The sequence below is a fragment of the Epinephelus fuscoguttatus genome, linkage group LG13 (genome assembly GCF_011397635.1).
Source record: "Epinephelus fuscoguttatus linkage group LG13, E.fuscoguttatus.final_Chr_v1".
Taxonomy (NCBI): Eukaryota; Metazoa; Chordata; class Actinopteri; order Perciformes; family Serranidae; genus Epinephelus; species Epinephelus fuscoguttatus.
Window position 1 is genome coordinate 23,599,195 of NC_064764.1, and position 17,839 is coordinate 23,617,033.

The 17,839-nt window shown below is 42.4% G+C and overlaps 1 protein-coding gene across 3 annotated transcripts in view; it reads right to left on the reverse strand.

Moving 5' to 3' along the window:
- LOC125899600 (FERM, ARHGEF and pleckstrin domain-containing protein 1-like) overlaps positions 1 to 14,555 on the reverse strand; it is a 91,274-nt gene extending 76,719 nt beyond the window's left edge. For all 3 annotated transcript variants that reach the window (XM_049594024.1, XM_049594025.1, XM_049594026.1), the window contains exons 1-2: positions 14,320 to 14,555; positions 9,621 to 9,827 (exon numbers count right to left, since the gene is read on the reverse strand). In XM_049594024.1, the coding sequence (XP_049449981.1) occupies positions 9,621 to 9,800 (180 nt within the window). In that variant the 5' untranslated portion in view covers positions 9,801 to 9,827; positions 14,320 to 14,555. The remainder of the gene's footprint in view (positions 1 to 9,620; positions 9,828 to 14,319) is intronic.
- Positions 14,556 to 17,839: the final 3,284 nt, after the last annotated feature.

A 17,839-nucleotide genomic window follows, 5' to 3' on the forward strand; every position in this document is an offset into this window, starting at 1 on the left:
TTGGGCTAAGAGCCAAAACATTAGCATGCTAAAAGGATCACGATGACAATGTTGATGCACGTACTGATGTTTACCACGTCAGGTTAACCATCTTAGTTTAAAGGAATACTTCTCCCTTGAAATGACCATTAGTATATGAACTGCTCATAAAACAACTTTCCCCGCATGCCTCCACAGTGAATGAAGAATCCATCCATTTTCATCCGCTTATCCAAGGCTGGGTCGCAGGGGTAGCAGGCCAAGCAAAGCACCCGAGACATCCCTCTCCCCAGCAGCTCCTCCTGGGGGACCCCAAGGCGTTCCCAGGCCAGATGAGATATGTAATCCTTCCAGCATGTCCCAGGTCTGCCCGGGGCCTCCTACCAGTGGGACGTGCCCGAAACACCTCCAGCAGGAGGCACCCAGGAGGCATCCTGATCAGATGCCTGAACCACCTCAACTGACCCCTTTCGACGCGAAGGAGCAGCGGCTCTACTCCGAGCACCCTCATTATGTCCGAGCTCCTCACCCTATCTCTAATAATTTCGTCCACTTGTATCCGCAATCTCATTCTTTCGGCCACTACCCAGAGTTCATGACCATAGGTGAGGGTTGGGACATAAACCACTAAGGACCGGCGCAGCGCCCACATCACTGCAGAAGCCGCGCCAAACTGCTGATCCAATTCACGCTCCATTCTACCCTCACTCGTGAACAAGACCCCGAGATACTTGAACACTCTCGCTTGAGGATGAAGAATCCAAAAATGGTAAAAAAAAAAAAAAAATTACCATCAAAACATCACTTCCTCACTACCTCTCAAAAGCTCTCTTCAAAGCCAGACTCCATTAACAAAAAACAGTAATCTTACCTCACTGAACACAGGAGCTAGCTGATCAAGGCTAACTGATCAAGGCAATGGTAGACCAGCAGCTCCCATGTTCAGCGAGGTAAAATTACTGTTTCTGTCAATGGAGTCTGATTCTGAAAAGAGCATAGATAAGATTGACTCAGTTCAGTTCCCTGTCTGCAAGAGCTGCCTGTTTGGGAAGTACTGAGCATGCAACTGATTAAATAAGACTTGCAATACACTGCAAGAGTTGTGCGAGAGTTTGTAAATGGATGTTTACTCCCTATGACTTTAATACATCAAGAACTTTTTGGATTCTTCGTTCATCGGAGGAAAGGTTTTCTTAATACTGGGTCAGTAATTCATATACAAATGTTCATCTGGGAGGTGAAGTAACACAAAAGTGCAAAGTACAGACGATGCTCATGTGAATTTCATTAGTTTTGCAAGATTGTGATCTTAATAAATAGTGGACAAAATAAAATGTTGACCTAATGATGGTGCTAGATGAAAAGTCGGGGGATAAATTAAGTCATTACATCATTATAAGGAAACCATGAATGTCTTTCCAAACGTTTTATTGTATTTAAGTTAGTAAGTGTTTAAGTATTTTCCTGGATAAGTGGAAATCTTAAAAGTAATTCAGACTCATCTTCTTCTTCAGGGAACCACAAATGTTCCTGGTAATCCATCTCACAGTTGCAGAGATATTTTAGCTTGTACCCAAAAGGTGGACCAGCCGAATGTGGCTAAAAATGGGTTTTACTTGTGCTTGTGTATTAATTTGCTGTGGACTTAATCAGTAATTAGGAAAGCAAAAGTAATATATTGTAGTTTAATGAGACTGCGCTGGGTAAAAATCTCATATGGAAAGCAAATGAAAATGCCAAGAGATGAAGGGGTCTGTAATTAATGAATTGGAGAGGTCTCTCTGCACAGTAGCCTTTTAAAAAGGGGCTATACCGTGACTGTAATGGACAAAGCAATGGCTGGAGAGGACGGACTGCAGTCCTTAGTGGCTCATTATAGTTAGAGAGGAAGAACAGAAGTAGTAGTCCAACATGAGAGAGAGCTGTGTCTGAATTTCTAATGTTCAGCGCCAGTGCTGCTAATGTCAGTATTAAATGGGAAGTGGAACATTCAATGTTAGGTTGTATTCGTTGGTATTCCAGCAGTAAGGTTTGGCTAATGGAGCCTGACTGTTTCCTTCATTCACCGGAATGAGCATGACTCTCCTCTCTCCACTCTGCCTTCATCATCCCATCCCCCACCTCCTAACCCCTAAATCCATGCTACAATCACACTCCTCACAGGCAACTTCTGCAGAGCCTCCACCAGCCATCAGCATTCATGAGCGTCAAAACATCAGCACAGACAGAGTCACTGTACGTCAGCCTGAGGACTGCAAGACAGACTGAGGGGAACAGTCTGGATTTCCTGCTCTACTGAACTCTGCACAGCCAAATTGGACAGAGGCAGGCTGTCCATTTTAATTTGACAATAATTCCATGAAAATCCATAGCGGTAAAAAGTGCAACCGCACAATTATTTTGGCTCAAGTGTGATTATTAATCAATGCCAGTCGACTGTTGTCCAGGTTTGTGCAGCCAAACATCATCAGCATCAACACAAGTGTGTTCACAGCCAGAGTGCTAAGTAGGCCACAGCATGGTATGTGACCCACGAGATGGCTCGATGGCCCCTTTTTGTTTCTCGACCATCTGATATTCTGCCTGCTGAGGTGGAAACTTACCCCTCTGAACCAGAGGAGCAGGAACTGAAGCCTTAGGTATCAGTTACAGAGTGAGGTTAGACGTTTTATGTTTTCTAAAAGAGACACATAAAAAAAATCCCAACTCGAGTCACTCCGACTATAAAATCACCTAAGATGAACTGCCTCTTCTCGAACATTACTGTATGTTCCTGCTGAGAAATAAAGGACTAGATAATTGCTTGACAAATGTGGTTTGTAGACCATGCAGTTATCTCACTTCTGCTCACTTCTCCTCCTGCTGCAGGGGAGAGATTAATATCAGCAGGATCTGAGCCAAGTTGACGTACGTCTTCTGTATCCTCCACTGTCAGCTGGACCAAAAAAAAAAAGATGAGACTTTTGGGATGGAGCTGATGTAAACGAAACAAAGTTACTGCGAAAGTCGAGCAACTCACTCCTACCATCCAAACATCCTTGGCAGGTCAAATTCCTGTGAGGCATCTCTGCGCTCAGAGGGGACTTATCTTCATTATCTCGACAAGTGTAGTATCCCGTTCTGTCTTTAGGAGTGAACTAAACATGAAAACTTTTCCTGTTTTGCATTGTTTTTCTGTTGAAAAGATAACCGATCTTTCCGCCCCAAATGGGAGCTGATGTCTGGAGAAAATGTACTCCTTGCACACCTCTAGGCACAAACAATATCAAGCCCACTGAGATTTTTATCTCAGTGCTGACTTGAAATAGAGGACATAATGTGTGTTAAATTGAGCATGAATAAAGCTTTCTGTTGGCGGGGGCCTTTTGTTACCGCCTCCTGAGCAGCATCTTCAGCTGCAGTGACAAAAGCTGCTTCTAGCTCACCATCACACCAGCTCAACTACATCATCTCGACCCTGCTACGTCTATAAGAAGGCCAACTTATGTCTACCATACAGAAGAACACATCAATAGAATCCCTGTAGTACTAACTTTACATTCTGGATTTGTCGTCTCAACTCCACACTAGCCTCCATTGGTTAGCTGCACTGTGATAATAGGTGGAGACAGTGGAAATGAGAAAGAACCATTTCAATGTGGATTGGATACATGCCAAATTAATCACAGATTCTTGTTCACTCCACAACTCCACCAGTTTCTCCTCCTTTTCCACAGCACATGATAACCGAGAGGTGTTTCTTCATGATTACTGTGTACCTGGTTTGCTGCTACTTGCATGAGCGAAGACTAAAAAAGTTACGACAGTATTAAACATCTAGTTTTAGAGGAACATCAAGATGTGAAAAAGAATGACAGCTCGGACAAAGTTTTATGACCACCTTACATCAAGGTATCAAGATCACGAGAGCACGCACCAACTGAGGTAAAACTCTCACGATTTTATTCCAACATTGGAAATTGTTCTGCAACAGTGAAATCTTCACCTTAAAAAAATTCTCAAATAAAATCAATTAAAAAATAAATAAATAAATAAAACAACTCATCATATTGAATAAATGAGTCTCTTTTTTTAATTAAATCATCTTTCTTTAATAAATAAATGTAATATATGTTGCTGTCAGACCGCTCCCTTAATACAGGTGTGTGTCTTTCTTTGTGTGCAGCAAGTGGGAGTGCAAAAAGTTTTTTTACTGCAGTGAAAATGTTGGTTTTGGATGCCGTAACGCTGACAAATATGGACTGAAACAGAATATTTCTTTAGATAAAAACATGCTGTGAATTTTGGAAATTATTATATCTTTCTTTTTTTCAATACATTTGACCTTTAGACTTTTCAACACAGTGTAGAGCAGCAATGATAAGGCAATTAATAGATCAGTCAATCAAAAGAAAATTAATCACAAACTATGTTTTTGATCAATTAATCATTTCAGTCTATTTTCAAGCAAAAATGTCAAACATTTACTCGTTATAGCTTCTTAAATGTGAGATTTTGCTGCTCTTCTTTGTCATGTATGATAGTAAATGAAGAATCTTTGTGTTTCGGGATTTCTGGGTGGACAAAAGAAGCATATTAAAGACATCACTTTGGGTTCTGGGAAAGTTGTAATGAGCATTTTTAATATTCTTTTTAAATTTTACTAGACTAAACAATGAACTGACTAATCATGTAAATAACTGGCAGGCTACTCAAAAATAAAAGTAACTGTTAGTTGCAGCCCTACTTGAGTTGTTAAAAGGTGTTTGGGTGAGATGAGTCGGAAACAATCCTACGCAGTCACCACTGGAAGTGAAATACTGGTGTTGCCTAATTTTTATTTGCGACTGTGTAGAAATACCAGGTTTAAACAGAATGAATAGACGCATAAAAAAAGAAAGAAAAAAAAGATGTGTAGCATATCAACAGTAGAATTCAAATGTCAATGTTATGAATGAAGCTTTGTAGCCTCAAATTGTTTGGTTCAGCCTTACAGCATTTGTCCAAACACATAAGAGGAATCTCACTGCAGTGCTTTTTTATTCTGGGGATCATGCCGTTGTTTCGTAATCTCTGTATCAAACTGTATGAAACCTGACAGCAAGTGGAAACAAGGAGATAAGGACTAAGAAGACAGATTAAACTAAAGCTGCCGTATATACAAATCTGACATGTATCATGTCAAAAAAATATAAAGCATCAGTGTGGATTCTTTGGAGGGTAGAGTATTCTTAAATACTCTGGGATACCAAAACTCTATAAAAAACTAGTGTACGCTACCAAAACTCTGAGGTTGCTATCTACTCTGAGAGCCTTAGAGAGTCAAGTTTCACTGCAGGTTTTTACAGATTACAGGCCCTAAAGCAGGCTGAATAAAATCCCTCCCTCACCTGCTCTACCTCAAATCAGATGTAGGCATTGCTGGCTGGATGATATTCAATTTCGAAAGGCTGGCATTGGCAAACTGATTGTTCTAACCTGAGACAAGACGAAGCAGATGCAGCACTTGGCACATTAAAAGCAGCATACGGAGTGAGAACAGTCCCAAGAACCTTGTCTTGTAAAATAAAAACAAACGAGGCTTTAACGCCTCACTTAACCCGAAGTACACAAAAAGTAATGTGGGTTAAATGAGGGCAATCAAATGGGACCTGACGGTGAGAATCTAGCGAGCCTTAAGTATTAGGTACAACACATGATACCACTAGAAAGATTAGCAGTCATGCACAGGGAGCCCTGCCGCCCGCTTTAGGAGCAACATTTACCCATACTGCCTTGGAAAAGAGCCAGAAGGACACATTCGTCCTGCGCTGCACGCTCACTAACTGTCAGTAAAGCTCAGCAGCTTTAGTGCCGAGCCCCATTCATACACATTAAACGAGTCCTCTGTGGCTGCCGCTGTATCTGGTTTTCTCCATCACCACTTTCCACTTTCCTCTATCTACTCATCTCATTCGTCTCTTCCAGGCAGGAAGGACTGTGGTCACAGAATGTAGCTGTTCTTCTATTCTGAGACAAATAACAGTATTTTCTCATACTCCACCCGATGTTCTGACGTTAAATCAAGGTCCGAGGACACCTTTCCCAAACACAGAGGAAGTTCAGAGGAATGCTGAAGGAAAGAGTGCCATGTATCTCATCATCTTTTCATCACCTCATAGAATAGCGCTGACATTGTACTACATTTTTCAGTGAATCCCATAAAAAGACCAAAACCATATAACCAACAATGCATTAGTCTGTCTCTCAATACGTTCTGATTTACCAAACTACCCCGTCTGTGGCACTCCAATCCCATCGGATGAAGACTTACATGGGTCATAATCAGGCTCAATAATTTCCTAAACCTGCTGGACACTGTAGTTTTTAGCAAAAGCCGCACCAACAAGACTACATGGTGTATTTGTTGGGGACTATCTTTTGCCGTGGATTTATACACTTTGAACTAATGAGCTGGACATTGTATGTGAGACTGACTCAAATTACAGTGCCCATATTTATTCTTATGAAGGTAAATGTCATCCTGTGCAATGTTGTGTTGTCTCATTTATGTTTTTTTTTTTTTTACGAGTTTTTGAGTTTTTGGACAACAGTGGAGCTCAGAGGAATCTGCTTATCAGCTTTTACACAGGCACCACTTGTAAGAGGAATGTACTACAGAGAGGTGCAGGAATGAGTCCTACCACTTGGAAATAAGTTAGCATTTTAGCACTCCCAGTTCCCTCATCTTGAAGTCAATGGGTTTTGGTTGGATGCCTGAAATACAGTCTGTGGTTTACACAAGCTTAAGAGACATTCAAGTTTTGTTCAGCGACATAAAATACATCAGTAAATACACCACTCATAAATGTTGAAGCCTTTACATGTTTTAAAAAAGAAGGTTGCTAACAAGTAGCTTAATGATACTGCACATCATTACACTGAACCCTGGCGAACACAGCTTTAAAGTCTTGTTGTGGAGGCAATGTTAAAGTCATGCAGCTGTGGTGTAGTTTGTTTATAGCCTAATGCTAGCCGTTTACTTCTGGTAATTGCACTTATGCTTCAAAAATCATGGAAGTGGTGTTAATTTGTGAAGATTATCTTTCTGAAAAAATGTGTAAGTATCATGAACTTTTGTTTGCAGCAGAGCTTATTTTCTACAAAAATCTAAAATGCAATGGAATTATCCCATGGGCTTTCTGATGAGGGAACCAGGGCGATGTTAACTTCCATATCGGCCTACAAATATACGTCAGCCCTGCAGCACTGTTTTGGTTTCAACCAAATCTTTCCATTTCCCTAAGAGTCTAACAACTACCACAGTTTCCACAGTTACTTTGGTTGTTCCTATGTCCACAATTCCTGCTACTGGAAAAAGTAACTGCAAAGAACTTACAATAGCTCTTTTAACACAGAGGTCACACTATAGGGCCGTTACAAGGTCCTTTCTTAACTCCGCCTTTGCATTTAGGGGCCGTTTATACGACAACAAATTCAGTAAAAACGGAAAAGTCTGTCCTTTGCGTTTTAAAAAACTTCTGCGTTTATATGACGATGTTATTGAAACGATCCCTGTTCACACGGAGCCACAAAATCTACTGGAAACGCTGTAGTATGCACGCCAGGCCAATGAGTGGCAGTGTAAATTTGCAAAGCAACATCACGGCGTGACGCCATGCGCCTGTGCTGAAGCGCCTTCCTCTACAACGCCGTTACAAACCAAAACAAAGAAGACACAATGGTGAAAGCATGCACAGATAACTTTGTCTGGATGGATGATGAGGTGGAGTTGCTACAGTAACAGATCTACACTTCACTTCAAATCAACAGGGTGAGCAGCACAAACGGAGCTCGACATTGTTGTTGTGACGGTCGGCATGCCTAGTGACTGGGACTGTAATGCGCATGTGCGATAAGTCTGTTTTCAGAGGAACTGCATATTGCAAGTGTACATGACAACGGAGATGCTGCCGTTTCCAAAACGTTGCACTCTGGAACCCATTTTCAAATCGTTTATGCGTTTTCAGGCACCTAAATCGCCATTATTGTGTAAACGATCAGCCAAAATGCAACTAAAGTTTACCGTTTTCAGTTGAAATCGCTGTCATATAAACAGGGCCTTAGAAGCAAGAAAAAAATGACAGCGGCATCCCTCCGCTCCAAAGTGTGATTTTAGACAGCATGCCAGCATAGTGGGAAGCAAACAAGGTGTGACGGTCGTGACATTTAACACGACGGCATTGGCCTCTAGAGTGACATATAGGAAAGGCATTGGCAGTGTTTTGTAAACCATAACAATGGTTTGTGGACATTTTCGGCCACTGTTCAACTTGTTTGAGTTAGCCACTAACTGCTATCAGCTGCTTTTTAAATCTCCCGCAGTGGGTTGCTGGCATAACACGTCAAAACATCACACCCATGCCGCCCATGATCCCGTCCTGCAGGCTGTCCCATTTATACAGACATTGTTTCTACGTTGTTACTACCTCCATTCCTAGCTCAGAGGCAAGACAGTTCTCGGAATGTCCTCCCATTCCGCTATGCAGTGTAAAAGGGGCTAATGATACTGCTTGGTTACTGGGGATAGCTACTGATAGGTACAGGGGAAAAGAAGAGCGCTATCCTCTTCCTGTTTAGATTGCGCAATGGTAAAGGCACTTTCTGTGTGCCGTAAACCAAACCTCTATCTTCCCAGGAGATCATACCTGGAGGCAGGCAGAATTGCACAGTGAAAGCGAAGCTTACAGGGAACCAATCTAAACACTGATGGTGTCATTATTCTATAGCCATTACATTGTGCAATCAACATTTACTTCATAATGACAAAGCAGAGTAAGTAAAGGAGAACACTTGTCTATTTCCATTTTAACAAGGTGAAAAGTAAAACATAAAACGATAATTATTAAATTGCACAACTTTAAATGGCCTCTGCAAATGATCTGCTTTGTCCATACATTCAGTTTGTACAGCATGAATGTCTATTTTGCATTGAAAGTATTATCAGCTTCTAAAATGACATTCACAATTAGTAAGTATCTAATTTTAGCTCAACTTCTACATAATCCGTGCAAATGGCTTATACTTGAATGTCTAAATGCAGATCTGTGATGAGAAAGCTAATCCTCTAAATCCTGAAGTCATGAATGAAATTCAAATGGCAGCTCGTCTCATTCAAAGACATTCAAGTATTGTTTCCTCTTCTTCTTTTGTGTACCTGCTGTCTTTCTTTACATTTGCTAAGAAAGCACATGGATTTCCCACACGTCCCCACGTCACCATACCAATATGGGACAGAGCTGTGAAATACAACGCTGTCCATGGTTTCCAAATAATATCCTGAAAGGTTGTCAGGAGGACATAGTGGAGGGAAAAAATATGTAGTAATAGATGACAGCTGCAGAACAGGTTCGAGACAGTTTGGGAGATTAGGAAGCAGTGAAGAAATACCACCACAATAAACTGAAGGAACCCTGACATACTAAAACGTTCCCTCCAGTTTCATCCATGCATTCAACAACTTAACATCATGCAGTTGCCATGCCAACCTGTTTCCAGACTGCTGCTGCTATGATGAAAACGGGAAACGCTTCTTGGCTACTGTGCAATAATGAGGAGTCCCAAGCCGACATTAGTATTCCCATCAAGAAATGTGCCTGAGCAAGAAGGCTGCAACAACTCACCGAGATGTCAAAGAGCTCCTCTGTGTCGTCCAACATGCGGACCCTGATGGTGACTTGTCGTCCAGGGGGCATGGCTGGCGGTCTGTGCCCGGGGTCCAATGTGCTGATGCCAAGAGTCTCCGGGGCTCCAAGACGCTGCCCTGCTCCAGAGGCCATTGGCTCTGGGTCTGGCTCTGCCATGATGCACTGCAATGCTCACTGCCCAGCCTGCGCAAGAGAGGCCAAGAGAGGAAAGTCAGGGAGACAAACACATGCACATATACAAAATAATGCAACTAAGGAGTTACATAAAGTAATAAGAAACCTCCTCTTACAGAGCATCAGTGATGCAGCAGGTGAAATACAATGACAGCATCAGAGCCCAGAGGACAGGCTGCACAACCTTCAGTGTCACACTAACACAGTAATTGCAAATGCAGTATTTGCACTCGCCGCTAATGGCTGATAATTGTTGCCTGTGGGAGAACCAATTACTGTAAAAAAAAAAAAAAAAAAAAAAAAAAAAAAGGGGGGATCCAAGCATGTTCTTGATTTCAAAGCCGAACGAAGCAGCCCTAATTTGATTTGACAAATGAATCACGAGGCCAAAGTGTCAATACAACGACAATTGAATGGGAAGTTGTAAAAGCGAGGCATTAAGGCCAACGACATGCAGACATATACTTAGTTGAGTTTTAATTGGTCTCAAGGGTATCAAGGCAAGGACGTGAGGACACTGCAGGAGATCTGAATGAATGAGTAGTGGATTTGAGTCATCAGACAGCAAAGAGTAAAAATTGTAATACAGCTTCCAACTATTATTCCGTTGCTTTGAAAAGTAGGCCCTATACTATGCTGGAATTGTAGGCTACTGTTTTTAAACAGTATCGTCAGCGAAAGTGAAAGCCAGCCCCAGATTCACTTTAGTTTTTTCAGCACTTGGGCCGCAATTTTTAGCCTCCACATGGATGTGTGCTGTTTATAGTCCGACCCTGGTTGCTACCTTGTGTATAAGGCCCGACCTCACCTGCACACTACACCCAGAAGTATCTCGAACATAGCAAAATAAAAAGGGCATACAGGCAGTAGGCAGGGTCTCTCCAGATAAAACCGTCACACCCTTCTAGTGGCTCAAAAGTGATCATCAAGGGGGTTAATTTTGTATGAGTCAATATATTGTTTTTTAGGAAAATCACATCATTCATTCATTCATTCATTTTCCATTATCCTATTGGGGGTCGCAGGGGCGCTGGAACCTATCCCAGCTGACATTGGGTACACCTTGTCACAGGGCTGACAAGTAGAGACAGGCAACTAATCACGCTCACATTCACACCTACAGACAATTTAGGATCACTAATTAATCTGCATGTCTTTGGACTGTGGGAGGAAGCCGGAGTACCCGCAGAAAACCCACGCTGACACATGGAGAACATGCAAACTCAGCACAGAAGTGCTTGAACCCAGGGTGGGGGGGTTCGAACCAGGAACCCTCTTGCTGTGAGGCGACAATGCTAACAATGCTAACTGCTAAAAGTAATAGACAACTGTTGGAAACATGGACAATTATAAAGCAGCAGTCATCAATGTAATAGGTTAAAGCAGCTGAGGGGATCACATTTCACTGGAGTTGTACCTTGTATAATTTCCATGTGACACATTGATAGGTTGACTGAAAAAGAAAAGTTAGCTTTATGTAAAGTCAATGGCTAACGGCTTCAATAGTTACCCCAAGGTAATAGATAACAGTTGAAATAGCTACCTAAAAGTAATCAATAACCGTTGAAATAGTTAAGTAAAAGTAATGGATAACAGTTAAAGTAGTTACATAATGTATTGGATGACACATGAAATAGGAAAAAGTAATGGATAATGATTTAAATAGGTACCTAAAAATAATGGATAACAGTTGAAATTAATGTCAGCGTCAGTCCTTGAGGTGCTCTGACAGGACTTATGTCTGGCAACAATATAATGGAGAAACACCGCCCTGCCACATCCAGCAAAGCAGCGTCCCATCTGACATTCAAATCAAAGTCGAGGTGCAGAATCTGGAATAACCTGCAGTGTAACTCTGTGTTTGTCCCAGGTGCAGGACTGTGTTTGGACAAAGTCGAGGACTCATTCACTCCGAGTTGACACATGAGCAGGGCTGCTATCCACCCCGCATGTATCCACAGCCAGATCCCCCAAGGCCCTGCTGTCCTGCTTAATTCTCTCTTCATTGCACATTCCAGCAGGCTGATGTCATCCTGAGACCTCACCAAGTGCTTCATCAGAGTACTGAGGCCAGTGGGCAGTTGTTCAGCCGCCGCAGAGGTGAATGACTGCTGCCAAGTTTAAGCTGAAAGCTGAATAAGGCATTTCAAAAGGAGTGCATAATGTAATCCAGCAGAGTGCATGGAGAAAACAGGCCAAGGACAGTGGATACACTAAATTCTGTCTGATGATGGTCTGCCTGATGCTTAGCAGAGGCTCAGAAGAAGTTTTCAGTCAAACACTGCGTGGTGTAGTTGGGGGGACTGGATGCAACAAGGCTAACAAGAAGGGCTGCATCATCTTCATTATTGATTACGCTGTCAATGTTTTAGCAGTTTTTTATTGATCAACTGGTCAATAATTAATGAAGTGTGAAAAATGTCGATCACAAGCTCCCATAGTCCAAGCACACATCTTCAAATGGCATGTTTTATTTGACCAACAGTCCAAAGATAATCAACTTCCAGTGATACACAACAGGGACAAGCAGCAAGCTTCTTATTTTGGAAGCTGGAACCAGCAAATGTTGGCCGTTTTTTCAAATACGATTACAAAAATGTGTCGGGATCAATTGTCTGTAGATTAACTAATCAATAAACAGACTCATCATTGCAGCACTACTGTTAGCTGGCTTCAAAATATCCAGATTTGTGAAGTTTCAAGGCTAAAAAATGCTCCTTTCAAGTCCTTATCTTTGTTAGGAGAAAGCAATTAGTCTTGAAACTAAACATCAAATACGCAGTCTATCTGAGTTTTACACATTTGAATGTCATGTTGTTTGAATTTCAGTTCTTCCCGATGAACTTATTCATAACTCTGGTTACTTATAAATGCTTAAAGCTAAAAAAAACAGGATTCAACAAGCAGATTTAGGCTTGATAAAAAAAAGGCAAATGAACCCCAAATGTAAGTGCCTAAGTGTTAAGAGAGCATGTCCTCATCATTTGCACCTGTCTGTACACTCATTGGCCAACTAATACTCCCTCGAGGCTGATGGAAACCAGACCGAATGCTGTCACCTGGATCATGAATGGAAACAGACATTTCTCTTAATTCAACCCACTCATTTATGACATCTGATCCTCACCCCGTCATCACGCAGTGGCCCTTGCCTTGATTACTGGCGAGTGTCTCATGCCAAGTCTGTAAATGTGTGTCTTATACGACCTGCGCATGCATGCCGTGTAACCAGACACTCCTCCAACAAAGCACAAGCGAAACTGAAGACAGTGAAAGAGTAGACAGTGATTATTTCAGCCAACACGTACCCTCCCCTGCACCAGGGATCATTTATCAACCAGTCATGAGGTCTGCGTGTTCCTCTGAATGGGTAACTCAGATCCAAACGAACACACTGAACAGTCACCAGTTGTACAGCTGGCACCTTGTTCCAGGGGGCCACAGTGTGACATGAAGCACAGTCCCCCCAGTATGCGGAGCCACAGGGACATTTACAGACCCCTGAGTGTTTCTCACCCTGCCTTTGAACTTGTTTGCTTGAAATTCCCCACGAGTGTGTAACATGGAGCTGTGACTGCTGGCTCGCAGAGTCTCCGGGGCTCTAACAGTGGCTCCTCTGTGTGCAGGGGCACACGGGGGCCCCTTGGTGCGGTCCAACACAGCACAGCTGGAATCCTTTAGTGACAGCTGAATGGCCAGAGGCCGCGGCGGCTGATACAGCCAGCTGTCTACCTGAGGGAAGCTCCACAATAAAAAAGGAGCTTGGTTTCTTCTGTGTTCTGCAACAGTCACTGATACCTGGGTGTGGCTGGCAATGCATGAATCACTATAAGTTCCCAGCGTATAATTGGCAGGGTTGCATGTGTTGTTAAGTGAAAAGAATGACATCTAACTGGAAGAAAGCGTGTTGTAACCACAGCCTGGCTGCCATTTAAGCGTCTCCTAAACCAGCCTGGATGATAATTGAGGAAAATAGTGCAGAAAATGGTGAAACCCAACAGTCAGTGAGGTCCTTCCCACCTCACACAGCCTGGTAGTGTGTTCACACCATTAATGTAATGTAGGTTAATAGAGCAGGGTGCTGTAATCCTCAGGACATTATCAGACAGGACTGTAGATGTGACATAAACGCATGGACTCACCTGGACACCTTATGGAAACTAAGTGACAGATATGAAACGCACAGCTCCTGATCATTTAAATGTCACACAGAGAGCCATGAGCCGCGAAACATCAGCCGACTGCGGCGCCTGCACGCATCCATACAGCTAAGGTATATTTGTGCAATGCAAGCCGCACTGGAGGACAAATAGGACAGTTACCAGCTGCACATGGAGATTTTTCTACACACACTCATAGTTATTTCCCTCCCTCGAAATCCACAGGATCACAAAACAACACGGCAAAGATACTCCCAGGACTTAACCCTAATCTCCTCAAACAAGTTGAATCACTTCCCTAAGAGCACACAGGGTGAGGACTCGGGCTGCACGATTCTTACCCCTTCTCTCGAAATGCGGGCTTAATATCCACACGTTATGTATTTCCCAGCTGAAAGGAGGTGTTACATCCACGTCCAGCGGTGCTGACTACAATAAGAGAAGCCCGGTGGAGTTGTTAGATGCGGCTCGGACCGGAGAGGAGGCTTTCTGCGGTCGCCATGGCGGACGACTGAGTGAGTGAGCCGGGGAAAGACGGGATTACATTGAACCGAGTGGCGGATCCACTCCCGGTGCCTTCTACTCAGACAATGAAGGAGGTGCAGCACCTCCACCTTCTCAGCAGCAGCGGGACACGGAAGAACAGCAGCACCATCTAGCGGTGTCTACTGGAACAACCACATTCAGATAGTAGTTACCAAGCTTTTAGGCTTGTGACCCATTAAAGGAGCAGTTAACCCCCCATATCAAAATTACATATTTTACCCCTTACCTGTTATCAGTATAAATTGTTTTAGTGTGAGTTGCCCAGTGATGGAGATATCAGCCATAGAGATGTCTGTCTCCTCTTGAATAAAATGGAGCTACCCGTAAAACATCAATGAACCGCCTAGTCCAGAGGTGTCAAACTCAATTTAGTTCAGGGGCCACATACAGCTCAAATTGATCTCAAGTGGGCCAGACCAGTGAAACCACTGCATAACAACTCCTTCAAATTTCCCCCCTTTTTTAGCATAAAGACATCCATTCTGGAAACGGTCATCCATCCATGAACAGCCTGAGGCTCAGATAAATATGTGCAAATTCAACAGTATGTTTCAGTTTCCCCACATTCAGTCACTCTCCTACTCACTTTCTTTACATCTGCACCTTTTTTCATAATTTCCCACTAAAGTGGAAGCTACTGAAGAAGAAGGTTAAGTCGTCCCCTGCCTTACAAACCATTTACAGTCTGAAGTTTTGTCAGTGCCTCAGCAGCAGGCTTCCACTAATATTATTTTAAGACAGAAGTCTGATGCAGATACTTTCGTATCAAAGCTGGTGGTTGACATTATTTTGCACACCGTTCAATAGCTTTAAATATGACCACTCTAAGTATTCATTGTTATTTTAAAGAGCTGTATTCTGGTCAGAGTGGAAAAGACTCTAAGGCAGCATTTTACATGAAGTATCTACTCACTGTTTAAATTGCTCCTGAAACTTCTCAGCCTGCACAAGTGCATCAACATTAGGTGTGCAAAGTGATCTGGTAGGCCGGATTGGACCCCTTGGTACCCCTGGCCTAGTCCCCTTTGCTAGCCTGGTGTGGGTACACACTTTGATAAATAAATGTCTGTCTCAATTAGACGCCTGGTCGTTGCCAAGCAGTTTTTTTAATTTTTTTTTATAGAAGTTCTTCAGATGTATAAAAGCCGATTGTTGGCTGCCTCAAATTATATGTCTATTCCTCGATTACCCTGCAAGTAATCAGCAATCAGCCTGACATATGTGACATTTTTAATCATGTTGGAATTAAAAATCTGTGGGTTAGAATTGTCTGCACAGCACGAGTTTGTAATAACCGACCTCCCTGTGAGTCAGTGGGGTTTGAGAAAGAGGCTAATTTATATTCTCTATGAAAATGTTTCATTGACCATCCCTCATGGTGAACTTCAGAAAGTTTTCCAGAGAGTATAAATAGAAGTCAGTGTGTAAGCAAGGTGCTAAATTATTATGGTATATAAATATAGGAACGTATGAAAGGAATGCAGAGTCTCTGACTAATGTATACATTCATGGAAAAGCATATATATATATTTCAAATATTGTCAAACAGGCACTTGCTTGGATTAAAACAGATACTCTATGTTTTATTTACACTAAAGAAGTGGGAGTGGGTGATACTCTGTAGGCCGTCCCCTCTTGGTTGTGTATACTGTCTGTGTGGCCTGTTCGTTGTCAGTATAGCAAGACAGGGTCAGCCACGTAACAGCATCCACTGGATTTGGCAGAAATGTTTGGTTTTGCTCGAGGACAGCTGCAAAACAGATGAAAGACACTATTTTTCATCTGCAGCATAAAATGCTATGACTAAGCCTAAATTCATTTGCATCAGTGAAGTGCATGTGGTTTTGAGTCGAGATGACACGAAGCCTGTCTTGCCCTCTGTGGTGCTTGATGTTGGCCTTTAATACCACCTAAAACCTTGCACTTTATCCAGGGTCCACTGGAGGGTGCTTTGGCTTACCACGAAGCATGAGTGACAGGCAGCAGTATCACAAGTCCAGCAGGTCTTACAAAGTTCAAACATGTGATAACTTGAGTGCAATTAAAGTGTTGAAGCGCAATTATAAGTTAGCTCTTCCTTCCTTTAATGCGTAACCACATGACTGTGTAAAACTCTGCCACATAAACACCACTGTAAGCTGCAGTCCTGTCACAAGGAAAAGAAAGCCACTGCTGACTTTACTGTCCAAAAGAAAAAAGCCGTAATAGCCAACAAGAGATCTGTAATATCAATCAAGTCGTGGATTGTTCCACAACTGAGTTATATATCATCGGAAAACCGATGGCATGTCCCAGTTTGAGGATTGATACTGTTTCAGCAGCACACTGTTCCAAGATCCCTAAAACATATTAATCCAGAGGACAGAACTTTTGAATGAGGGGACCAGGCTGTTTTTAAAAGAAGTAAAATGCGTTAAAGGGTAACTTTGGTATTTTTCAACCATGTTTTTCCCATATTTTTGTGTCTAAGTGACTCATGGGAACACATTTTGAAACTAGTCCTTTATTGAGGGAAAGGCCTGCAGTCAGCAACAGCAAACCAGGCTGCAATGTAACCACTCGGGGCATCAAGGCACCAACAATTTACGTCCACTGAAAGTGCTTGTTTTTGCAACTCACAGGCTCGGATTATTATCATAAGAGTCTGATAACATTATGGAAAGGATCCCTACAAAGGCCAGCCTTTTTATTTAACCAGAAACAGCCCCGCAATGGCCATTGCCAAACCCACTAGACTCCATTTAAATAAGCAGTAATTTTATTACCATAAAACACACTTTGTTCAAAGTTGACAGAAGCAAAGAAAACCACACAAAATATGTCTTGGTTTGTGTTTCCACTCTTCCAACAATCACCAACTCGGGTTTGGTTGAAATGAACCCTTAATTCACCCAGTCAGATGTGAAAATATTCTGGCTCTATACACGCTTAAATTACTGATTATTTAAGTGGAGTCTGGTTGGTTTGGCAACGGCCATGTTGGGGTCATTCTGGTCAAACAAAAAGAATCTTACTCTTTAACAAAAAGGTCTATATTGACAATTGGAGCCTGTCAGTGGCAAAAACAAACACTTTTAATGGATGTGAATTGATGGTGTATAATTGCCCCTTGTGGTTACATTGCAGCTTGTTTTGCTGCTGCCCGCTGCGGCCCTCTGGCTGAATACTGCACCAATTTAAATGTTGTGTGTAGTCATTTACACACAAAAACATGGACAAAACATTGAGTTCAAGTTGAAAAGTACCGAAGTTACCCTTGAAGACTGTCCAGGTTCTTCATGGCAATATAAACCAGTACATTATTGATGGTTACAT